Here is a 25,947-nt window from a genome sequence, read left to right as displayed (position 1 = left end):
TCCGCACACCCCCACCCGATTTTTCTCGGAGTACCCCCCTTCCCCGTGATGTGGAGAAAACAAACTTCCTTTGATTTTCTCCCTTTCCGGTGTGACGTCATAGGCTTTTGCAGGTCACCAGCTCTCCACGACTTACGTCAAATAGGAAGAAACAATGGCGGAGCCGCCAGGAGCACATTCACTCAGAGAAGTTGAAATGAATACAGACGATAGATATGGCTTTAGAAGAGAATTTAGAAAACAAAAGTAAGTTTACTCTCGCTGTTATCATTTCTATTTTCTTAAACGATGTTAGTATGGATGGGCTGTTTGCGACGGCAAGTCTTCCTTGGAAGGTCAGATGATTCGATGGAAGCTTGCAAACTAAGGGACCTTTTACAGTAAGCTTTCACATATATATAATTCATGTGCTATGCTCTCACTGAATTTAATTTCAATTAACAATTATAGAATACTATAAAGTAAAGCCAAATCTGAGAGAAAGAGAACATAGCATAGAACACAACATGGCCAGTTTCTATGGTGTTTTGCTTCGGTAGGAAGAAAAACTTGCAAGGATGTGGATCGATCGTTCTTTTTCGAAATGTAAAGCTTATTACATGTAAGCTTATATTTAAATCCCTTTGCGAAGATAAAAAAGAATCTTGCAGAAACCAACACTAGGTTGCAATCTTTTAATATGACTTTGCTTGACAAGTTCAGTCTAACTTTCTAATTCAGTTAGTTGTGTTAATTTACACAAATCCAGATCGTGACAAAAGCGGAAGAACTCCTTCAGGAAGTGGTCCGTCTTTAAAACAAGGGGAATCTTACTCGCAGTGCATATGAAACTAAAGATGTATCTATACCGCTTGGTTTTAATAAAGTCCGATAGTGAGGGCAAGTGATTTACAAACGTTGACACTAAATTTACGACAATTTCTCCAGCGCGAAGTAGTTGTTGTTACTTGCCTTTGATTACATCTGGGTGGAGAGGGAAAACGTGTCAGTGATGTATCAAGATAATAGTCAGGATGAAGTCGCCTACTATCCATTTTTTAGTTACCCTCGTCTCTGGCCATACAGACTCACAAGTGATACAAGTAACTTTCACTCTAGACTTGTAGTGAGCTTGAAATATGTGCTATTGTTATGGAAACTCATTTGAATGTACAGGACTGCATAATTTATCTAGCAGTGAGTAAATATACGTTCAACATCACAACACATTCTACACTTAAAATAAATTTTTGCTCTGACACTCTTATCATGTCTCTACAATTTATGCATCCTGCAATATAAGCAAGCTTTTGATTTGCTACATGTACTTACTTTGGGGTGGCAAATGGTCCTTCAGATACTCTGGATCCTCCTATATTTTTTTAGTCAAACTTCACTGGTCTTGCTGTTTTTCCATTTCCTTTCCTTAGGGTCTCTAACTTCTTATTGAAAGCTAAGACACTCTCAGGCTATATAATTTAATCAGTCTTGTTGTTTCACAAAGTCTACAATATTCATTTGAGATAGTCTCTCGTAATTATGCATCAGTCAATTCCAGCAGTGCCCATCCCCCCTGCGGGCTAACCCCCGGGCATTAGCATTTTTTTAAAAAAATGGGCAAATTCCCGGGGGTGGGGAAACATTAGCTGTCTAAATGCCCTGGGGTGGGGATGAAGAAAGAGGGCAAATGCCCCGCCCCCGGGATCGTCGCCTTCCAACACCTCCGCAGTTTTTTAATTAATCAGTGAATAAAACGGTCAACTGTTCAGTATTTTAATGCAACGGTAAGACTTCAAGGACAACAGTATGTGTTAGTTGATTCTGAGTATATTTATTTCTTTATATTTGTTTTTAACAGTTTGCTAGAGGATAGCTGGGATTGCGGCGGACGTGCCCCCAGCCGCGAGCGATGATAGGCGCCTGTATTCGCAGGCTACTTTTTCTGTGAAGAATCAAGACATTTTAAATGACGATGCATTGCATTTCAAGCTCACAAGATCTGTCTTCAAGATCACATCATTTGAATTCGCAAACCTTAAGTATTTTAACTCCACTTTCATGAATTTAAAAAATGCTAGGCTAGTTTTGAATGCAAAATGCGAAATAGTCGTGTTCACTTCAGTTATTGCTTTGTGATAAACAAAATATAGTTCACCTTGTCGCTTATATTTATGTGCTTACAACTAATGAAGAAATATCTAAAATTGAGAAAACATAACTTTAAAAACAAGTTTCTCTAGTCCCTGACGGACAAGCCATTGTTCGACAAACGCCTCATCTTTCCCGATGAACTCATCCATGGCACTTTCCAAAACACGTGTGTCGAATGCCCGGGGGTTGCCCCGGGGTATCAAATGCCCAGGCCCCGGGTCACGATAAAATTGCGGATGCCCCACCCCCGGGACTGACAACTTGAGCAAATGCCCCACGGTTGCCCGGGCGGGGGGGGGGGGGGGATGGGTACTGCTGGAATTGACTGATGCATTATACTGACATTATCATCATCTTAGACATTTAGTTTTTAAATACATTTTAATAATTTGAATAAACATATGGTTTTGCAGAAGGCTTCCTAACTTTATATATTTTTTTAAATGAATAATGGTCACCTACTGGTTTGTAAAGACTACACAGTGGACATTTTAGTAACATTTTTCTATATCTACTCTATGTAACCACAGCTTTGTGTATATGTCCCTGGGTCTATTCAATTTCTTTTATGTTACTGACTTTTTAGTTGTGTTAGGCTTGCTTTCAGGGATATGGATAGTAGCTTGGAGGATCACAAAGAGAGTAAAAAGGGGAAATCGGTAAGTTGTAAACTAAGAAAGAAAGATTTTTGCATGTAGGCGTCAAATGATATCAATTCAAAATGGATCTAAGTGTTTGCAATGGTCACTAATCACAGTGTTCCTCTTTTGTTTAGTCACAGGAATATGAACACAACCCTTTTAATATGACAGCAAAGAACTTTCCAAAACGAAGGTATAACACTAACATGATGAACAGGCTGCACATATGTAGATAATATTTATGTATAATTTAGTGTGTTTTGTCCTGTGATATTTGTAAATGTTTTCTTTAATTAGAGTGCGTTATATTTGGTGAAATTAAGGTGAAAAATTATTGGTATTTTATTTTTGCAGAAGCCGAATGCATGCCTCTGTTGCTTCATATAATCGAACAAGGTAATTTTTTTCTAATCAACAAAACATTTTGCTTTTTAAAACTGCATTTCTCTGTAAAAGTAGAGTTTTGTAAATCTTTGACAATAATATATAATTAGGTAGATAATTAGGTAGCAAGGACGTTATAATTTAGTTTCTGTACAATAAAAGCACTTTTCTGACTACTTCCAGATTAATAAAGACATATTTAATATAAGTAGTTATATCATATGAAGTCTTCTATATTTCCGTTTCTTTCTAGGGGAAGCACAGTAAGTGCAAACAAAGCTTTGGAACTTGTTAGAGCTGCCTTACAACCTTCCCTGAATGCAGAAATTGAAGCAATGTTAAAGAGCTACCAAGAGGTATTTAATGACTCTCCCCCTAGTTTACATATAGTTTTTAGATCTTAAGAGTATATATAGGAAGTGTCTACTGTGACTTCTGTTTAATTCCAGGAAATTAATTTAAAAATAGTGTATGTACAACTGTTTACGGAGCTCAATGCATGAACTACTAATGTTAAGGTACCTGTTTTAACACAGTTGAAATTTTAGGGGGGTTTACATTTGTCCTCAAACCAGTTTAATATTTCCTTTTTTTCTGATTATTGCTAGTGAATATGAGACTAAGAAAAATAAAAATAAAAATAAAACTGCTGTTAACAAACTTTATTAACAAAAGATAAATTTAAACTACAACATATACATTAAGTGGTCATTCAGACCATTTTAGCTACATTATCACTCACTTGTGCATGATTTGTGCTCTAGTTTCTGTAAGTAATGCTTGTCTGTTACGGGTTATATTCCAATATTTTAACTCTAGCCAAGGTCAGGTTATCCTTGTGAATTTCCTGGTACCCATTTTAGCACCTGGGTAGGTAGGTTTATATCTATCTGAGATACGTTTGTCAGGGAATTAAAAACTAAAATGTTATGTAGTGTCTTCATTTCACATGCCTGTAAACATGATGCAGTTTTTGTGAAATCTAACCCTACACAGTAAATTGGACTCCAAGGTGATGTTTGCAAGTTTTTTTTACAATGACATTAAAGTTTTACACTTGATAATAATAGGAAATAATACCACCTTGTACTATTTACTGTTAAATTGAAGGGGTTCCAAGATAAAAAAAAAAAAAAATACATGCTATGTGCAAAATTTATAACTGTAATTTTTTTCCCATCAAAAGTGCCTAAATATTTGCATGTGGTTTTCTACATAGTAGAAAAACATTGCCTGTATTTTTTTTTGCTGGTTTACACTTCCTCTGAGGAAAATGAGGGAAGTGGTCAACAGCAAACATGGCTATTATAATTGCTGATTGAGTAAACAGTCTGGAAAAGTTTTAGTGTAGTTGTTCCCTTGTAGACCCATGTTTATGTTTTTTTCTCCAGATGTTCCGTATGGCAGCACGTAACATCAAGGACAACACAAGTGAGTCAGTCTCTGAGGAGCAGATAAAAGCTGTTCTCAGACGAAGTTTGGATGAGGTATAGTCACTGTGTTACTGCTAAAGTAGTTTTCTACATTATCAAGGTTTAACTCAAGTCTGGTTTGTTGTGGTTACAATCTATCCAAGTTCATTGTAAACGAGAAACCCTTAGAATCTGAAACAGTGCTGTTTCTGAGGCAAAATAGCTCTAACATAAGCTTCAAATTTACTTCTGCTTGTTAAATGCTAAATATCTAGCAAAGACGCTGTTGATTAAGTGATATCTTCCCTTGTTGTAGAGTGCTTTCAATCAAGTTACCGTACGTACCTTTCACCTGACTCCTGAGTAGGAGAAATATACAATGAAACCCCTCTCTATGGACACCTGCGTAATAGGGACAGTTTTCTTTGTCCTGAGAAGTAAAAAGCTCATACATTTTCACTTAAATTAGCCTGCTTAATACGGACACCTGGATAATGTGGACACTTTATCATGTCCCTTTGGTGTCTGTATTAATGGGGTTCCACTGTACTATTGAACCTTGGTCTCACTATTTTTGGGGATGCAGCTCACTACTTTCGGAGGGCCTGCTACTTTCAGGGGCCCTACTTTTGGGATTTATTAGCAGCCACAATGTTTTGACTTTCGGGGGGTCACTACTTTCAGGGGGGTCATTACTTTCATAAGTTTACCTTAGTTAGATGTCATTGAAGACAGCAAAGTTAAGTGTGTGTTAAGCTTACAGCTACAGAATGTACACAAAGAGGACAATGGCAGACGGTGCATTCTGTGGCTGTAAGCTTACCCTTGCGCATTACTTTCCTAATCAGTTGAATATTGCTTACTCTACAGGCTAAAGTTCTGTTTAGGGTGGACTCCAAGACGCTCCCTCCAGACAGGGTAGACATGAAGATAAACCGTTTGTTTTTGTATTTTTTTGTTAACATAGTGAACTTAGAAATCCTAGTTTGAAAGTCACTGGAAATGTATACCTTGTACCAGTCAAGTTCAATGTTCTTGCCCTAAGATATGCCTTTGGATGCTTCTGTTTTCCCAGTTTTCTCCCAATAAAAGTCACAGTATAGAATTACAATAATTCTTGTATAAATGGCACCATGTTTGAATAACAATAAGTTAGAAAGCCTTTGCCTTGCATTGATGAGAAGCTAAGAGTTTGTAACTCGATGTTATTTGAATTCAGTGTCATTTATGTAATTGGTGCAGGTCTATGGATTGCAAAAGTGAGAGTAATAAGATGTTTATTGCATCTCTAACTCCAGAGAATGAAAATATTTAAAGTCAAGCATGTAGAAAGTTGGCCAAATCGTAGAATATAGCCAATCAATTAACCAAGTGAGCATACTATCTGAGAGATATAAGTATAATAGATTGTAGTAATAACAAGTGACCATTTATAAATTTGTGTTACAGATGAGATACGAGAGAGGAGGAAGCCCAGCTATTGTCAAAAAAGTAAGTTATGTACTGTCTGTTTAAACAGGATTAATGAACTGTGTTCTGATGTTAGAGTTTAAAGAAGCCATAGGACTCATTGTGAAGGCATGGCGGCCTCATGGTTAGTGCGCTCATTTCCAGATTGAGGGGTCTGGGTTCACACATGCACAGCTATTGTATTGCTCGTTAAATCTTTTATTTAGAGACATTGCCGTTGTGGTTTTCTCAAACCTCCTAATATCAGTCTGGAGACTGAAACAGTGAAAATGTCCTTTGTGTTTGCCGCTCATATTATAATGAACAGTTGATTGTAATCTGAAAACCAAACACCAGACATGCAGTTGCTGTAGGTCCAGTTTACTGCAAGAGTTTCCTTTTTTAGAAGCAATGAATAAATCAAATTCAGCACACTCTGGAAGATGATTAAAAGAAAAATTAGTTTTTTTGGCAGAGAAGTTAAAATAATATTCTTTTTTGCAGAAGAGGGCACGACCTGATGTAGACAAAGAAAGGTAAGTTTCATTGCAGCAAAAATTGTTGATTCGTGAAAAACATGATGGAGAACTTAAGGTGGCTGAATACAGTTTTTGATACCTATGTTTCATTCACCTTTTCTCTGAAACCCTTGATCCCTCAGTCGTCAAAAATGGCAGCAAGCTAGTTAACAACGCAAACTTTGTTTTTTTGATGGTTAAGCTGACGTATGTGCCATTGCCATGGCAATATGAATAAATATAAACAGGCCTTTAAAATCGGTTTTGCTTATTTGCAGAAAATCTAGTCATTAGATTTTCTTTATAATTTGCATGCAACAAGTTTGTAACAATTCTCACAAGTTAACACCATTTTGCTAATAATTTAACAAAGAGATCTTTAATTATCCCTTGTTGATTGTTCACTGGAATATCTAGAATTTCTTTTGTTAAAGTTCAATTATTTTCAATACTCCAGTTACTTATTTCCTAAAGTATTTTCGTGCCAAATTTTGTGAAATTCTAATGAGTGGTTCTCGAGAAATAGGTGTATTTCCGAGAGTGCAATTTTCATTCAATCGAAATTTTTTGACTTACTACGCATGTGCTTCATTTAACTGGGTTCTTTCAGTAAGAAGGAAAAAGCTGAGAATTGCTGGGTTCTTTGCAGCATTATCTTTTCTAAAATATCTTTGTAATGAAAGACTAAAGCCATCAATACGTTGCGTTCAATTGTAGAGAAAAATAGCACAGATACTGCGGGTGTTGAGTAAATAAAATGATCGCTCTATTGACGGCATGTTTGTTTTTTGCATTCCTTGCGCACGTGCTGAATTGCATCAGCAAAAGCGCAAGCGAAAACTGTGTTCGGCCACCTTAAAAGAAACTTGTTATGACCACACATGTGCATTGGGTTCCTAACTATTTGACCAAAGGCCCACTTGACCATTTTAGAATTTCCACTGTAAGCGTCCCTATGCCCCACTGAGGGCTATAAGGAATGATAATGATCATGATGACTGTAAGAGATTATTATAAAATCCTTATAAACTGTTACTTACAGCCAGTATATACGACAGCCAGTTACCTGTAACATATTTCTGACAATGAAAACAGTATCGAGAATCAAAGACACTAGAGAGACTTCACAATGAACAACGTACATGTATGTGTGATTGTAAGTCAGTCAACATCTGTGAATACAGAAGGTCACCCTAGGAACAAGAAGTAATTAAAAGGGGATAAAAATACTGGTATAGTTCTTGCATTGTGTCTGGAAGCTTGACTTCATGTGAGGGTCTTGCTTTGGGGGCAGGAGTGGGGTGGGGGAGGGTGTGTCTATTAGCAAAGGGTTATTCAAAGTGAAAGAATAGATGCATCTTTTATCATCATCATCATCATCTTCATTAGGTTGATAAGAGCTGGTTAGGCAACCCACTGACCACTTACCTTATCTATATCTGAGTAAAGTACTGCATTTATGTACTGTACTAAGAGGTGTTGTTTATGTACAGTGATGGATCACCTGCTAAATCAAACAAGATTGATACCAGAGCTATCACCAGTGAGGTAATAACATATAGATCATTGTTCTTGCCGTTTCTCATTGGATCATGAAAGTGTGTAATTTTGGCTTGTATGCAGGAGCCTATTTTTCTGTCAATATCTCTCTTGATTTTAAGAACTGTTAAACTTATTATTCCATTCAAAAATCTTGAACTCTCATGTTTTAAGCTTTACATGCATGTGTATTTATATTGCTTTTATTTTGAAAGTGGGATCCTGAGAGCATCAATGAAGATACAGAGTTCATTATGGGAGTTAAAGCAAACAAGTAAGTTTGGGGTATTATGTATCATGGCAAGGCATGACTGATATTTCACAGGGAGAAAAGTGTTAGAAACTCTTGGCTATTTTTTTTTTTTGGCATGAAGATTGACTTTCAATTGGTATCTTAATTTGCTAAGACATTTTATATATTACCTTTGTTAACTGTTTGTTGCCAACCTTGAAATAACTTTTGATAATGATGGTGCATTCTGAGGAGAAATCATATATTTGAATAGAGAAAAAAGGGCTTGATTTCTCTTGTGGCCAAAAAATTCTTTACTTCTCCTGGAACTGAATAAACAAACATAGATAAGAAAGAGTAAGAAAACAAGGTTTTACAATAAGTTCACACGCCCTTAATAATTCAAGTCCAAGTGTTCCATGGCAATAAATGAAGTTGTTATGTTTTCTTTGTATTTCAGCAATAATTTATTATTTATTTTCTCATTAAAGGGCCCTTGGCTTTGCTGCAACAAGAGGAAAACTCTACTACAGACATCCAGAACTTTTCAAGGTAAATACTTTGTGCTATTCTTGCAACATTGCAGCAAACGCTGTCACAAAGTCTTTGAGGTTGGATTGGTTGTAGGAGAGTAAAGTGGTATTGTCGCTTAAATATAACATTTAATCGTTTGCAAGAAGGCTACATGTTTACTAAGTTATCTTTGAGTTCAAGGGTTGACTAATCTGAGGAATGCAGTGGACATTAATTTTACATAGAAAATGTTATAACTTGACAGAATTTTTTGGTCAATTGGTCACCCATGACACGACCTTTTAAGTTTATAGTGCCATAAATTCTGTGTACTTGACAACCATGCTTGGTTTTCACTGGCAGTTCATAATTTCGAAATGCTTTGTTGTCTTTTACAGTACTCAGGGGACTCTGATGATAAACTGTGGCTTTATGAACAGAATGAACTGCCTATCACGGGAGGCAAGGTAACAAGATGGAACCAATAACCTTAAATGATTGTTTCTGTGGACATTTTCTTACACCTGAACATTGTGTTTTATTTTGTTAAGCTGTCAAGCTTTGTTGTTCTGTTTGTAGGCATTTCTTATGATAGCTGATGACATCAGGAAACTGGCTGTTCATCATGACTACAGGTCAGCACTTGTTACTTTACATGACTTTACAGTTTTATCGAGGTTGACTTTATATCAGGCTGTTGTCTGCATGAACGGCTGGCCCAGGTCTCATTAATAATACTTTGTCAAACGAGGTGCAACAGTTTTGAAGCTGATAGTCTGTCCATTGTCGTTTGTTGTTGTTGTTTTCCTCACTGAAGCGTGAGCGAGGGAGGCGAGCGCGCTCTAAAGAGCCTTGAGAGAGAGCGCGATCTCTTTTTTTCCCTTTACCCAACCCCTCCCCTGCTACCCTAGCGCAGTTTCATTTTGTTTGCGCTCTCGGTAATGTTAGAGAAAAGACAAGGTCTGCAAGGTCTGCGAACACTCTAGAAGTTTACAACTCTATTTCTAAATGGTCCTCAACAGGAACAACGAAGGTTTCAATCTGGAGGAGATCAAGGGCTTCAAAGTACCTCCCAGAATGTTGGAGAAGATGAAAAACCACATGAGAAGTAAGCTACAGCGTCTTTAGTCCTAAGATTAAAATATAAATTCTCTTTCATCAGTACTACACACTTCTTTTAATTTTAGCTCTGAGAATGTAGTGGTACATCAAGAAACCTTACCTCAGTTGGTGATTTTAGAACATTTTATATCGATAATCACCTCTCATCTTTGCACGCGTTTTAGTACAGTAGCACGTGTTACATGCTCCCTATGAAATCGTTCCATGTTATTCCTGCTTGTCAATGTAACACAAATGTAGTCGTCTTTATAAAGTCTGCATACGAGACAAGTGGCAAGTGGCTATTAGGAAACCCTTTGTTTGTTTCTGCAAGTCACTTGTGGAATGTTTCATCGCGTTTTGATCTTTTTGTGTAGAATTAAAGCGAGAGGCGACAGCTCGATCTGAGATCAGAGACAAAGTGAAGGAGGAACAATCAGCTTCTGTAAAAGAAGAGAAAGGACTGGTAGAACAGACACAACACAGTGAAACACCACCACAAACTACTGACAACATCAAACAGGAACAGTGAAACATTCACTGCTACATGCTTCAGAGTGAATAGCGACAACTTACTCAATTAGAATTCTGTGGTCTCAGTTGCAGCCATAAGCGACTTCAAGTCACGAATTGATTTTTTTTTTTAAATGCATGTTAATTAATTCCCTAGTTAGGCTTTTTTTTTTTCCAAAATAAGAGCCATATAACTGGACGAACTAATTTACTTGAAAGCTTGCCGAAAACGAGTTTCACGAATATTTTCAAACGAAACTACACGCATTTAGGATTTTGTCCAAAGTTCTGCAGCAGCTTTTCAGTGGCTTTTCAAAAAATATTACCATCATGAGTTAGAGCAATTTTCAGTTGAGTGTCGTAAAACCAAAACCAAAGTAATCACTTTAGCCAATCACAAAAGACACAGACAATGCAGTGAACCAATCAAAGCTTGAAGTAATTACACGTAGCTGACGCAAAACGCGGGAAAACGAGTGCAAGTGAGTCACGATTGGTTTTGGTTTCACTTCTGATTGGATGAAAAAGTGGCGCGAGTTTTTAAGCCAATCATGCAGCCTACTTGATGCACAACCAATTAATTTTCGACACTCATGAAAATTACTCTGTCACATAGCTGGTGATCTGACTGCAGCACTGCAGGCAATCAAACGGACAACGTACGAGAAAAGCGCAATGTTCCTGCCAAATCGCTAATGATTTGTACCAGTCGCCTTAGACTTACTCAAAGTCGGTAGTTTTATTTTTTATGGCGCAGAGGTCTTTATTCTCTCTAAACGAGCAAATTAGATCATTATTCTCTGAGCAAATGCTCAGTTTCTGCGTGTGGTGCAGTCCATCGCCTGTGTGAAACTCGAGTTGAAAATGCCGCGTTGCTAGACTTCCGCTCTCAAGCTTTCGCGTTGAACACGCAATAGGCTGATTTAGCAAGAGAACGGGAACGTCTCTTGACGACGGCGCGCGCAGTACCAATACCCAAATATGGTCAAATTAGAACAGAATCCAGGTTATTTCGCGCGCCCTGCAGTCGTCATCTGACCATATTTGGGTATTTGTACTGCGCGCGCCGTCGTCAAGTGACGTTCCCGTTCTCTTGCTAAATCAGCCTATTAACTGAGTTAGCGCGTCTCTTCGTGAATTCCTGTTGAACACTGAATTGAAAGCGATTTGACTTGGGACAGGTTTAGAGTTGACTCTAAGTTCAGATACTAAATTCGTATAGATGAGTTATAAACGTTCTTGGTAAATTTTCAGAACCTAAGACGACGTATTTCGTAAAGTGATCAGGTAACTTACCTTATTCCTCGAACATACCTACTACCTAAGTTGAACTTCGTCATGAAACAGACCTTGTTGCCTCATTTCAGACCATGTGATGATACTCTTTCAAATTTTCAAATAGTAGCGTGTATATGAGTGAATAATTTTTAGATGGATAAACTTGAGAACAGTTCTCTTGAAAATATCATGTGGTCTGTAATGGGAAAACAAATCGCCCAAGCTGAAAAGGTCTGTAGGAGTTGGATACTGGCATGGGCTGACTTACTGAAAAATGTGTCAGTATATTAAAATACTCTCACCCTAGTAACGGGTTATTTTCATGAAGGGCTTGTTATATCCCGCAACTAACACGCCTTTTTCTATTGGATAAGATAGTGCATGACATACAGTTATTACATACCGTAAAATTTCGATAATACCCTCCCCCCCAGCCCCCAAAATAAGCCCCCTAAACTCAACCATCGATAATAAGACCCTCCGAATATATTTAACTCTTTCAGATATATAGCTCCTGATTACAAGTCTCCTTTTGGAGAACTTGCTTTGTATTTTATGCCGGGACAGTATGCTCAGACTCGGTCTGTAAGTGATCATTTAATGGCTATAGTTCTTCCAGATCCAGGTACATGTATAATGTCAAACATTTCAAAAAAAAAAGTTTTTCAGGTAATAAGCGTTCCCCTCCTTTTCGAAGGCCACCAGTTCGCCAAAAAGACCCTCTCAAACAAATATCGCCCGAAGGTTTATTATTGGAATTTTTCTGTAATTTCCCAAGCATGTAATATTAAAGCTGTAGGGAAACAACGTACAGCTTGAACACGAGTTGCACGTGATCAGATCGTCCGTCTTGCGTCACTGATTTCGGAATATTACAAATCCACAGTAAAGGTTTGTTTCCGTTCCACGTGACTATCGTAAAGTCACTGTATTGCTGTGAATGTCTTTTGATTATAAGTTGATCACAGTCATGAGACACTCAGGGGAGGGCTTAGTCGCCAGTGGTTGTGTGTAATATACATAAGTCACTTGAAAATAAGTTCTTAAACTAATTTTTTTACAATCTCTCACTATACCAATATATTTTACTATATTGGTATAGTGAGATTGTAAAATATTATCTCTCACTATACCAATATATATTCCTTACTAGAACTTTATAGTGGTCAAACAATAATAGAACACAGAAAGATTCTATTGTCTGTCTCGTTACTGACTATCGATGTAATTTATGACTTTCTCTCAAGATATTTTCATCGCCCTCGCATTTGGTTTATCAGTTGATTCTGAAGAGACAAAAAAAAAATCAGCTCTATCTAGATACGTGTTACTATCGCGGATAGCTTCTAAGATTCCAGAGAGAGAGAGAGAGAAATTCATGTAAACCTTACCTCTATAAATAATTATACTCAAAACACTCAAGTCTGACCCTTTGCTTCGGTGTCTGTGTTGACAAGATATTTAGTTACGTCAAATATAGCGCATTTTTAGCCGCATTTAATCTTCTATTTCCTGGCTACTCATAACCTATTCTGTCCTTGTTCCGTTTCGGTGTGTCGCCTTTTTGTTGCTGTTTCCTTGAGGCTTGCTTCGATTTAAAGGTAACTTAGATGTGATAAGATTCGAAAGCCATCTTTTAGTGCATTATTATGAAACTGCAGCGAATACCGTCCAAATAACAGTACAAATATACAGCGATATTGTACAGTTATTTGTACAGTAGAAAACCTGTTTGCCGTACAGGTCGGCGCGCGCACGCAAAACTCTCACACTCTCCCTCTTTCATATATTTCATGACTACAGCAGTTGGATAATAAATCTCTCATTAGATGTTTTGGTGTGAAGTATCGCTTTATATTTTTTCTCGTTTGTATTTTGACTCGCCCTACGGGCTCGTCAAAATACGCCAGAGGTCGTAAAAATATACAGCAATACTACACACCAAAACATCTAATGAGATATATTTATTGATAGATCCATTATACATATTGCAATTAATTGTGGTTAATGGAGTAATTTTATTCCTGATGATAGTAAAGTTTCCGGCATTATGTTTTTGTCAGGAAAGACGCCAGCGTTATGTAGTTAAATATCTTTACATATCTCGTGACCCGCTAGAGGATTTAAGAACTCCTTTAGACTGCAATTTTGACCGGCGACAAATTTCAGCCCTCAAATTTTTTCCACTGCAAAGTTGATAAAATCGAGTCCATTCTCATACATAGAATTCGTGTTCCTGAGCAATATAGGTTTGTGAAGTAATCTGTTCCGAAAAGACGATATTCTCTCCGTTGGGCCCTTTTGTGAGCTGTTTAGCCTTTAAACCCATACTAGACATCGGAAATCGCTAAAAGCCGATTGTTACCTTTTTGTACACACGCTTAATGTCCTGCACCCACCGACAGCAAAAAGAGGGTTTTTTTCAAACGCTGAGGCAATGATGCTACTGAGAACAAACTCAAGGCATTTGACGTCGGGGTGCCTCCCTTGCTCTGAATTACGCCATAAAAGAAATAGATTGACTCTTTGAATTAAATTATGGTGGAACACTCGAGTTTCTTTGGTTGAGTTCCCCGCTTTCGCAACACCTAGGCTCTGTTTTTGAAAGTGCAAAATTAAAAATGTCGTTTTCTATGTAAAAGCCAAGGATAGCTAGAATTTTCCAAAGAGTAATTAAACGGCAATCTAGTTTCAGGGGCAAAAAAACTGAACAGTTCAAACTGGTTTAGCATTCACAAATCTCCCCTTTAGGAATTTAAGTCTTAATTAAGCATGTTACAGTGTAAAGGGATCTTTGTTTAACTTTTCTGGATGGGCGTACCTAGCTGTCAGAGTCGCACCACGATCTCAAGAAGGGCTCATTTGTTCTTGGCGCGGCTCAAAGAGTTTGCCCTCAAGGCAGTCGGCATTTGAACAGAGTAAAGACATTCATGAAAATAGACCCATCATTGCGAAACCTAAAACAGCTGCCGGAATATAGTGATGGAAAACTGAGGTTCAAAGGCCCGCAAATCAGCCATTGCTGAAAACTGTTACAGAGCTGTGAGTGGAAATCAGACTTGAAATCCAAAGGAGTCTCTGTAGCAACTGGTTAACAAATGATAAAGGAAGTTACCTAGAGTGCTGACAGTTCAGTTACGCAACTTATTCTCTTTGTTACGGGAATGAGCTTGATTAGCCTATCTTATTTGACGACCCCAGTTTAAACTGAATTGGTTTATAATGCAGTTCACATAAAAATTGGTTTCACACAATCGTCATGAATTCATTTCTCCTCTGTGCACGTACCTTTTTCACGGCCTTTATTTTTATAAAACCTAAACCACTGTTACATAACACAGATAAGAGTATAAGTAATACCATTCGTTATTTAGCAAAATTTCTAGAAGGATCACGTTGACTTTTAAGGCGGCGCTATCGACGCACAGGGTTCCCATACTCCCAAGAGGAGAACGACACCTCAGTTTAAATTTCATTAAAAATCTATTTGTTAAAATATTTGAATTTTTAATTTAATTTATACGACCAAAAATGAGCCATTGAAAATGGTCGTATTGACGGGAGCTGATGGGGAAGATTTGTAACGAAGATGAAAGGGTTTGGACTCCTAACGGAGTGTTTAGCACTAATAAGAAATATATTTTTCTCTTGCCAAGAAAGTTCCCGCTTGTAATATAAGGCTTGTAAATATTAGGCGTGATTCTACTTTATTTTGGTGATTTTTAAGTAGTGAGCCATTTTTAATTAGACAATATTATATTTAAATATACTTTAGTTTTTGTTATCATTATTATCATTATCATTATTATTGTCATTATTAAATTTTAACTACTATTATTCTTCTGGCCTCGCGGGCTATAAATATTTGAGATCGACTGCTACATGTACAGCTTCTAACACAAAAACGTATAAATGACTGTCAACCACATTCAAGGGCCTCCCAGGGGGCAGGGGGGTAGCGTGATCCCTTGATGTCTTGAAAATTTCACTATTTCTCCCTGGTTCCCAGTTACTAAATTCCATTGTTCCCTGAAATTAGTCCAAACAATATCCCTTGTTCCCTCGTTTCCTTGAAATAAATGATCAACTCCCTTGTCCCCTCGTCCGTCACATTCTGTCGATCTTTTTTTTTTGTTACCAACTGCATTAATTCATCCACAAAGCCTCTTGTATGAATGATTTTCACTACCGAAACACCTATAGGCCATTTTGCAAAAAGTTCTCTCATGCTTGCGTTATAGTTATATTATATAACACAGTTATTAGGGCAACCCTAAAATATGGAATCCGGAAACCGGAATCTGGAATCTGAAATCTGGAATCTGAAATCTGGAATCTGGAATCGGAAAAGAAGAATGGGGAATCGGAATCGGGAATCGGGAATCGGGAATCGGGAATCGGGAATCGGGAATCGGGAATCGGGAATCGGGAATCGGAATCGAGAATCGAGAATCCGGAATCGAGAATCCGGAATCGGAAATCCGGAATCGGAAATCCGGAATCGGAAATCTGGAATCTGGAATCCGAAATCCGGAATCCGGAACCGGAATCTCGAAATCCGAATTATTGATACTGAGAATGACGACAGAAATAATCTTCTTCAGCAATGTTCAAAAATATGGGAATATTTTTTTTTCTTCGTTGCTTTCAGCTTCAACCACGTTTTGAACAACCCCTAACTATTAATCTCGTATGCTGGGAAAAACAAACTTATTTAGATGAGCTAAGTTAACCTTTGCATATTCAAAGAGAGAGGCGCGACCGTCGAGGTACAGCTTCCTACCACTGATGGAAACCCTGTTCTATATGACATTGCTAACTTGTTCAGTATCTCCTGGACATGAAGACCAAATTGCACCTGCAGCAAATTGCAGATCACTGAAACAGAATGGCACATACTAGCAAGTTCCCTTTAGTCCCTCTCAGGATGCTTAGAAGCAAATTATGACGCACGTTAGTTTAGATTATCATAACCATGGTCTTCACTAGAAATAAGAGTTGCAAAAATTTCGACAGGAGGTAACCCTTGTATCAAAAGAGATGAAGTGTGAGGTCCTTTTTCCTCTTAGCCTCTTTATTTTTACAGGTAAAATCTATGCGACGTAATTTTCGCGTATTTGAAGATAGTGTTTTCTTTGATTTGTGGACTCCGCATTCCGGGATTCCGGTTACCGTTAAAAGATTCATCACACGCAAACATCGCTTTTTTACGTCAATGCTCTGTCTTTTGCGCGTGCTACTCACCAGTCTTCTCTGGGCAAGAACCTCGCTCCCGTCGGGGTCAGGTTGGTTATAGGCAATCAAAGCTAACTCTATCCACCTTAAAAATCACTAGCCCTGACTGGATAATAATTTATCCAATGGAACATGAATGGTCGTTTGAAGTTTCTTTCGACGTGTATTCATTTATTTAAGACTTTTTCATGCGTATTTGTTTCGCGTGTACCTTACTTTGTTTCTAGATCTTTCTAGTAAGTTATGTGGTGTCGCCAAAGCACACGCGTAAGCGCCGCGACACCCAACTAGCGTTATAAAGGATTAGTTTTTTTGTTAGCAGGGTCAGTTGACGCAAGATCTGTTAATTCACCGCAAGTTAACAAGTTTCTCCAAGTTTATCATTGTTCTGGTGATCAAGGCAGCACCAAGGTAATTATCTTTTACGCGTTTTTAGTTTGTTGATGTACGCAGTTTGTATTTCTCACGGTGTTTTATAGGGTTTTTAAAGAACTTTAATAAACAGCAGTTTGTGAACCGACGTTTAACCAAATCACTGGAGCAATAACAACATATTTGTTTATTGAACATTGCTTAAGTGGATTTTTGTTCTATCGTCATTCTCAATTTCAACCATTCCGGATTCCTGATTTCGAATTGCCGTCTCCGGATTGCCGTTTCCGGATTACCGTTTCCGGATTGCCGTTTCCGGATTGCCGTTTCCGGATTCCGAATTCCGGATTCCGGATTCCGAATTCCTGATTTTAGGGTTGCCCCAGTTTTCACGCTATATGGTTGTCAACTACAGTGAACTCAGCTACTGATGTTGAAAGCTGTAATATACAATCAGCACTTTAGCTACATATCTCACGTTACTGCGCTTTGCGTGTTCGCTGCTCTTTTAACCCCGCCAGTGTTTTAAAATGTTCAGTTTTTTGTTGTATATTGGTCATGAAGAAATTTGATGCAACGAGAAGGGAAAGGAGGGCTCAGTGGATTGAAAGCTTGGGTATCCTGTGCTACTTGTGCCCAATACTTTGACACCATCATGTTCTAGCAGCGGACAGATCATCAGTGGCTTCTTACATGAACATTTCTTTCAATTTACACAGCGTTTCCTTCATTACACCCGTATTTGAGAACTGTTAAAAACGTGCAATGAAGTGAAAGAAATCAGAAGAAATGGTTATGTAATCATATGGTGATCACTGACAAAACCATTTGCCCGCGAGAAATGCGAACGTACCGTACGTGATGGTGTTCAAAGTATCCATGAATTATCAGCGTGTAAGAATAAGCCGGACACCGTCACGTTTGGGAGGAGCTGAAAGAATGGGGCCTTTTTGGATCAAAGAGCAAGTTTCTGGGTCAGTGGGAAAACGGATTATCACTATTTATAATGACCGAGTTCAAGTACCACATCCGTTCACATGCTCCAATGCCTGACACTTGACAATAATTAATATTGTTTCGCTTCAAAAAGACACAATCACGTTTGTTATTGGACGCTCTTTGTTATCTTGTTAATATATTCGTCCCGCGTCGTCTACATAAGAAGCTGTCTATTGCAGGTGAGGTGCAGTAATCTTGCAGTCTCGGCGTTCAGAGTATACTTCATTCGTTCGACAATGGCTCCTTGGGGATACAGCAAAGACGACGGTAAGCTTACATGTAATAAGTAGACAGCTTTTTTGGTGGGGTTACTGGACACAAAACCTTAAAATTAAAACAAATTCATTCATTTTAGTGGTACATCTTGAAGCTTTATTTATGGAAACGTGAATCTCTTTCTGGAATTGTCTTAAGACATCCGCGTTTTTAAAATTTGTTGATATGTTTGGAATATATGCTCTGCTCTGCAGGTCCAGCAAACTGGTATAAGGAGTGCCCGATTGCCAGCACAGGCGAGCGACAATCGCCTGTCGATTTAAAAGCCAGTGAAGCCAAGCACGACTCGAAACTTAAGCCAGTGGTCGTTTCGTACCCTGCATTTACCGACGCTAAGCTTTTAAACAACGGTCATTCGGTGCAGTTCCAACCGGGCGCCGGCCATCAGTCAGGTAACAAAATTAACACTAAATCCTCTACAGGTACATGCATGACAAACAATAGACAAGGTGAAGTAATATTCGTACACGACAATTTAAGCAGAACGTAGCTCAATGTAGCTTTAAATCGAGGAGCCAAGAAATTTTATGGGAAAAATAGCGAGAAGCCGTTAAAAAACCTAAAAAGGTCTAGCAATTTTTCAATTAAGAAATGGAAAATACTATGTTGATACACGAGTCGCGTGCGTGATGTTTTGTTAGCGTTTTGAACATGTCGGCTACGGTATATCGTTTATGCTATTCTCTGGAAGTACACGGTTCCTAAATATTAGTTTTATACTCAGGCAAAATTCTGACTCCTATCGCTTTCTCCCTGGAGTAAGGTCTAGATTATAAATTTACATGTATTTGTGAAACGACTTAAACGATTTTTGTTTTAATCCCTGCTCTTGTTTTAATGACGTGCGCGCACAGGAAGTATTTTAATCTCTTGAGTGGCTATTGTCACGGTATCCTCCAAACAACTTATAAGCTGTGGTGTTCTCTTTCTTTAACTGAAAAACACCTATCTGAAGCAATTAGGAAATGTCCTAAAAGAGCCCACCTGGCCGAAGCAATATAATTTAAGAGTAAACATGAAAAACCGTTTTTATTGCCAGGTGCTGGAAAAAATTATTACGAACGCCGTTAATTTATTCACCATCAATTCGAAGAGCCCTTAAGTCAATAGCTTCCTTTTTCATTTTGTACGTAATTTTTTCTAAAAATAATACGATAAGAGCTTTGAAACGCGTACATTTGGTCTTCTTGATTGCGACACATTTTCTCCGGTTGAACACACCAGAAGGAATCATGTGAAATGCATGTGAAAGGGCATGTGAAACAGTTCAAGCAAGTTATTATTTTTTTTTTGAAGTAATTGTGTGTAGTTTCACGCACATGTGAATTCACTGTTTGGTGTGTGTGTGAAAGCAAAGTCAGCTGATCGAAATATAAGGTGTGCCTTAACAATATTATTATTAAAATTGAACCTCCTTGAAACAAAATGACAACACTCTTGTTAATTATTAAGAACAGTTAAAAACCCTTTGAGTTTCACAAAACTAATGACAGTAATGTGGGATATTTTTCATGAGGCAATATATCCAATAATTGGTTACTGCAGAATATTGCAACATATGCTTGCGGGCGGCGTCCTTAGGACGGACAGGCCATACAATTAACAGCACACATCATTGAGCACAGCCTTGATAGAATATAAGGGGAGTATTTTTGTCTGTATTTTGATTGAAAGTACGTTAGCTTTTCTGAATATAATATTTTAAGTCCAATCTTTATATTTTGATTTGTTAAACCACCCTAATGATACCCTAGTTAAAGTAGTACTTTTGTCTGCAGTTTGATTGACGGCAGGTTAGCTTGTTTGGACATAAAATTAATGAAATATTCTCAAATTATCTCAGGCAATATTGCGGTCATTTCAAAAGCAATTTAATTTGTTCTAAGGGGTTAGAACTATTTAGCATTTTTATCATGTTATGTAATCAGACCATGCATTATGTAAATATGATGACATTATGTAATAATCAGAACATCACATGGTTAGCTTTGTGTTATAAAGCAAGAGAAAGAAGAGCCACTATTTCTTTACATAACCTGTTACAAACACTTACAAAAGTTTGGAAGAAATTTATTGGAAGTGTTTGTTCCCAAGCTGCAATTTCCTTCATGTTTGCACAGGGCTATGTAAACTGAGTGTCATTTTACTTTGTCTTACAATAGTTCACTTTACTTGAGAAAATTATTTTGTCAACAGTTACAGAAATGCACAGGAATCGTACACTTCTAAAATCTAACAAGTACATAATGAATAATAATAAAAACTAGGTGTTTATTTCACCTTACCACAAATTCTAGCTTTCCTTTTTGGTTTATGGCAGTGAGGGTGGGGGGAGGAGTGAGGGGGTTGGAAATCATAAACAGAGAACCACAGATGACAGAAAGGGGCATTGGAAGCCTTAAACCAGTACAAAGACTAATGGGAAGGTAATTATCAGATCACTTCTAAGTCATTACACTCATATCAATGTTTCTCTAACAAAGTACACTTTCAAATTCTTTTTGATTCCAGAGGTGTGTGGAGGGCCATTGGCCACAAAATATAAGTTTGAGCAATTTCACTTTCACTGGGGTGGAAATGACTTTGAGGGCTCTGAACACAGGGTGAATGGCAAAATGTACCCAGCTGAGGTGGGTAACAAAGCTGTGAAATTTTGAAACATTTTTGAATTACATTAACAATGAAAATTTAGTGTCAGGTGTAGAGGAGGAGCCCACCTTCTTGTACCCTGGTGAAAAAACCTTACAGGATCTTTCTGGATTGTACAAGATCTTCGAAGAAATTGCAAAGGAGATGTGATTTGTTTTCTTTATAACCCAATGCAACATTACATGGCTTTTACAATTTAATACAACACTGTTGTTGGGGGAAGACATGGTAGTCAGAACCTTCCACTTTCCATACCTTTATCTTCCATCTCCCGTCCTTTTTCATCCTGCTCCTGTCACACACATCCTCATTAGCTGCACAATTCTTAGGCATTTCCTTTGTTTCTAAATGGTCCTGGATGACGTAGATGTGGGATATTTATGTAACCAAGTCAGGTACTCGGCCTTGCTCCTCTAGCTCACCTTTTGACAGTTTACGTGACACTTGTGCACTCATGATGCTAATGACATTTCATGACCTTTTATGTAACCATGAAGAAGTAAGTCGGTTTGGTAGCCCTTGCAAAGTGTGTAGATATTCTTTTTCTTGCTTTCTCAGAAGGCTCAGAAGACGCTAAATGCAAGTGAGATAGCATTTTAAGTTCTTGGTTTTGAAAGGATTCAAACACACTGACAAAAAGTAATAGCAAAAATTTGTATTTGCGTTTCTCTTCCACATCCTGCCCTAAAAAACCCCTGCTTCCTGTCCTTACCTTTCCTACCTTCCATATCCCTCCTGCCTCTTATTTAGCCTACAGTGCAGGTGTTTCCCCTGTGTTCACGAATTACAGTATTAGCTCGCGATCAGGTAGATTTGCCGCCATGTTGGACTCATTTTCATCTCTCCCCAAGCCTTTTCCAAATTTTGAATCCAAGATGGTACTTGCTTGGTCAAAATACACCTGCTATTCTCCACGGCTCCTGCCCCCCTGTTGCCCCCCCTCCATTCCCCCCCCCCCCCCCCACACACACACACATGTAGGATAACCAAGTACTTTTATTGATTCATTTTAATTTGCTCTTTGTTGGTTGTTATTTGTTTCAGTTACATTTAGTTCACTGGAATTGTGAGTCAGCGAATTATAGCACTTTCAAAGATGCAGTTGGCTCTGGTGACCCAAATGGTTTATGTGTATTGGGATTTTTCTTAAAGGTATAACCTTTTAAATTTATGTTAATTCTTATGAACAGCAAGTTAAGGGAAAGATACAACATTTTTCTCTGGCTAAAACACTTCACAGTGTGCCATCTTCAAATGTAGTGAAGAAATTCATCATGCAGTTACCTGTCCATAGAATAATTTTTGGTTTCAGAACTCAGTCTCCCACCTTTCTGAAAATTCTAGTTGAGGAGGAAGGAAGGACCTACTTATTATCCATTAAAACATTTGCTTTGGAAACTGTCCTCCCCTCAATTTTCTAATAACTTTCCTTGAGATGGGTATGTACATTTCCTGGAACCACGCTGCACAATTATAATACTATTTTATTGCACAAGTAATCAGTAAAATTTTCTTTTGCAGGTTGGAAAAGAAAATACAGGCCTAAAACCAATAACGGACTTGTTTCCTAAAGTGAAAGCTGGGGTAACGACTTTGTTATTCTTGCCTAATGTAAAACTGGTTAAGAAACTGATCTGATCCAACAGTGGGTTGGACTGTTTTGCTAAGATGTTGAGTGTGCCATCAGTTGGTGTTTAGTCACAAGGGGTTACATCTGGCAGCACAGTGAAGCGATGGAGGTTGTCCTGAAAGTTGATAGCAATCTCAGCATAAAACTTAATTACATAGAATATTTAGTTTTTTTTTAAAATTTACTGATATACCGGTACTATTCCACTTTCCTATAAAAAAAACTGATTCTCTTGTTTCCTGGTTATTTGGCTTAATTCCTGGCAAAAGTTTGCTCTCTACAAAAGCAGTGTTTTTTAGATTTGTAACCCCTAGCTGTTTTATTCAATGGATATTCTGTGTTAATGATCTGCGAATCGTGGTTAATACAAAGACCTGCATTTAATTGTAAGTTACTATTTCATAATTCCCACCTTGACTATAGCAGATGCAGTGTATGTCTGTGTTGTACCTAATATTCACTTGTTATCATCACAACAACAATATTTACAACAATAATTTATAGCAACATATTAGCATTATATATTCACAACCTGCAATAACAAAAAGCTAATCAAATTGGAAAGTGGTTATGAAAACAATGTTGAATAGATATGTTATATGCTTCCAGTAGAGCGTTTTCATTGTCATGCAACAAAAAAATAAAATCAAAAACCATTCAGTGGATAAGGTCAAGAAATTGTGATTTTACAGAAGATGAATAAAGAAACAGTTCTCCAAGTTTAAGGTGTGTGCATTGTCCCAAAGTTGAGATATTCGTTGAAATGTTCCACGCAAATTTACAGAGCCTAGTATGGAGCCACCATATTCGTGTTCTGTGGTAAACCAACGTGACAGCCGGAAAATAGTGTTAACATCTGGAACTTACTTTGGTTATCTGGGACAGTGGTTATCTGGGACAATGATTATCTGCACTGAACAAATAAACATTTAAATAAACACTTTTCCAAATACGACAACGTCTTAAATGGTTAAAAATCACAAGATTAATACATATTTTGGACAAACGTGATCATAGCTTTATCTCACTCAGCACCATAACTTCGAAAATCAAAATGTGCTAGTTTCCAAACGAAGGGCGCTATTGAGCTGGAAAGTTGTAAACAAATATAACTTTAGTACCTCTTATGCCTGATGAGGATAAAAACTTTGGTGGCTCTTTAGTTTTGGATTTAAGAATTTGATGACATCACGTGAAAATGCTCTATAAGTTATATAATAATGAGAAGAGATAGAATCCAGTTAAATCATATTACTTTCAATTGCACACTTTCAATTGGTAATATATATTTTTTTAGTTTACTGTATATAATTTATATTGTTATGGCCTAATTTAGACTGACTGGAAGTGTTTTTTTTTTAGGGTAGCTCTGTTCCAGTCCCTGGCAAGTATGACATGAGAGCTGCTTTGCCTCAAGGTATATATGATGTTCTACTGTTCACTCACAGTTCCTACTTCCTTTATTTTGAAATTAACTGTGGATTTTTTCTTCATTTTTCAGCTTTGACAGATTATTATACTTATGATGGTTCACTGACCACTCCTCCTCTGGCAGAATGTGTCAAGTGGATTGTATTTAAGGAACCTGTTGAAGTGTCTGCAGCTCAGGTATCTTTTTCACCTTTCACTTATGAAGACTTGAATTATTTCCACGCCAAGAGTGTGTTTTTGAACAGTACAGTCTATTGAACAATTTGTCACTTTACTCGTGGTTGCATTTGAGTTGTACCGAGTCACAAGGTCACAGTTGCAGACCTTGCACAATATCTTTGAACAGGACTCTTTGCATCTACAGTGTTCATGTCCTCAGTCAGATCTATGGGCAACCTAAACTGCTTGAATTTAGAAAACAGTCCTAAGAAAATACGCACACTGATTGTTAAAAACCATGTTTCTATAACTCAATAGAAACACAGAAATGGCACAAGCGGTTGACATGATGATGGCATGAGCAAAGAGAATTTACATTTTGATAATCAAAGTTAACAAGTTGTTTTCCATTTTTTGTCGCAGTGTTTTCCAAAAGAAATAGAAAACATGTTCTCTGTGTTTCTATCGAGTTAAAGAAACACTCGTGAAAGTTTCGGAGAACTCGAAAAAGCTGTGGAAACACTCGCCTGCGGCTCGTGTTCCCACAGCATTTCTCGTTCTCCCAAACTTCCACTCGTGTTTCTATAACTTGATAGAAACACGGTACATGTTTTCTACTAGCAATGTCTCTGGCACAGTAGTTACAACTGCCCCAGTCCTGATAACTCAAATTGCTTGCCAATTGTAACAACACAATTTTTGTCCATAATCCATAATCCATTATAATCCTACTCACCGTGGAATTTTTTTGTTTCCTTCCTTCTTTAGATGGCAGCCTTCAGGGCCCTTGATGATGCAAGTGGAAAGCCAATGGTTGGAAACTATCGTCCACCATGTCCTCTTCGTCATCGCACAGTTGCAACTTCCTTTAAGTGAATGAAAATGACTCAAACTGACTTCATAATCTACAGCTTTGCATTGTGTGTGTGTGTGGGCCATTTCCATGGGAGCAAATATTTTTCTTAGCAAACAAATTTAGCAAATGTACAGTTTTTAAATAACTTTTACAGGCCGAATTAGTGAGAAGCTGATACTTAATTAGGTAATGTGAATAACAAATGAAGTATTTATTTAGGGTTAATTGTGAGACGACTGTCAGCGTCTGATGTTGTTTAGGCTTTGTGTAAGATATTAATAAAAATTTAGAGCATTAAATGCTTTTTTGTGTCTTTGGCCAAGAATCGAGTAACTGTTTTGCTTTGGGGTGATTAAGTTGCAAAAACAATAAGAGTGATTTGTTTTAATTATGTTAATTAGTTTGACTGACTTCAGTAATGACTTGCTTAGAGGTGATTAAATTGCAAAACCATTAAAGGTGGTTTGTTTGTGTGTTGTTTTAGTTTCACTGTCTAGTATTGAATGAGTAAAACATACATTACGATGTCCATGTATTAACATGCTCACATGTATTGCAGTGGCTTCTTTTCTGAGAAAGCAGACTAAGGCACATGAAGATGGAGCTAAACAAAAAACAAAAAAATAAACC

At 37.6% G+C, this 25,947-nt stretch overlaps 2 protein-coding genes and 1 long non-coding RNA gene across 3 annotated transcripts; 2 read left to right on the top strand and 1 right to left on the bottom strand.

Annotated features, from left to right (window-relative positions):
• The first annotated feature begins 117 nt into the window (after positions 1–117).
• LOC145462432 (deoxynucleotidyltransferase terminal-interacting protein 1-like) lies at positions 118–11,778 on the top strand. The gene is made up of 16 exons (XM_081445963.1): positions 118–246; positions 2,726–2,789; positions 2,906–2,964; positions 3,126–3,167; positions 3,409–3,511; positions 4,547–4,642; positions 5,438–5,485; positions 6,017–6,058; positions 6,521–6,552; positions 8,028–8,082; positions 8,289–8,347; positions 8,797–8,857; positions 9,217–9,285; positions 9,398–9,453; positions 9,841–9,926; positions 10,297–11,778. Exons 1-16 carry the CDS (start codon positions 155–157, stop codon positions 10,449–10,451), a joined length of 1,119 nt encoding a protein of 372 aa, XP_081302089.1. The 5' UTR covers positions 118–154; the 3' UTR covers positions 10,452–11,778.
• On the bottom strand, positions 4,649–25,285 carry LOC145462504 (uncharacterized). The gene is made up of 3 exons (XR_014041209.1): positions 25,198–25,285; positions 21,497–21,814; positions 4,649–4,997 (listed from the first exon to the last, which is right to left on the bottom strand). It is a non-coding gene; the product is annotated as an uncharacterized LOC145462504 (long non-coding RNA).
• On the top strand, positions 11,789–25,780 carry LOC145462472 (carbonic anhydrase 2-like). Its single transcript, XM_081446009.1, has 9 exons — positions 11,789–13,311; positions 18,496–18,583; positions 18,787–18,984; positions 21,104–21,222; positions 22,286–22,393; positions 22,763–22,825; positions 24,234–24,288; positions 24,373–24,479; positions 25,230–25,780. The coding sequence occupies exons 2-9, from the start codon at positions 18,553–18,555 to the stop codon at positions 25,335–25,337; spliced, it is 789 nt and encodes a 262-aa protein (XP_081302135.1). The 5' UTR covers positions 11,789–13,311; positions 18,496–18,552; the 3' UTR covers positions 25,338–25,780.
• Positions 25,781–25,947: the final 167 nt, after the last annotated feature.

The sequence above is a fragment of the Orbicella franksi genome, chromosome 12, assembly GCF_964199315.1.
Source record: "Orbicella franksi chromosome 12, jaOrbFran1.1, whole genome shotgun sequence".
Taxonomy (NCBI): domain Eukaryota; kingdom Metazoa; phylum Cnidaria; class Anthozoa; order Scleractinia; family Merulinidae; genus Orbicella; species Orbicella franksi.
The sequence above is the reverse complement of the archived record's forward strand: the minus strand, read 5'-3'. Positions and strand labels throughout refer to the sequence as shown.

Coding starts and splice junctions, on each gene's coding strand:
- LOC145462432 (XM_081445963.1), top strand. CDS start 155: ATGGCGGAGCCGCCAGGAGCACATTCACTCAGAGAAGTTGAAATGAAT. Junction 3,168..3,408: donor GCTTCATATAATCGAACAAG/GTAATTTTTTTC, acceptor GTTTCTTTCTAG/GGGAAGCACAGTAAGTGCAA. Junction 3,512..4,546: donor TGTTAAAGAGCTACCAAGAG/GTATTTAATGAC, acceptor TTTTTTCTCCAG/ATGTTCCGTATGGCAGCACG.
- LOC145462472 (XM_081446009.1), top strand. CDS start 18,553: ATGGCTCCTTGGGGATACAGCAAAGACGACG. Junction 18,985..21,103: donor GGGCGCCGGCCATCAGTCAG/GTAACAAAATTA, acceptor TTTTGATTCCAG/AGGTGTGTGGAGGGCCATTG. Junction 24,289..24,372: donor GAGAGCTGCTTTGCCTCAAG/GTATATATGATG, acceptor TTCATTTTTCAG/CTTTGACAGATTATTATACT.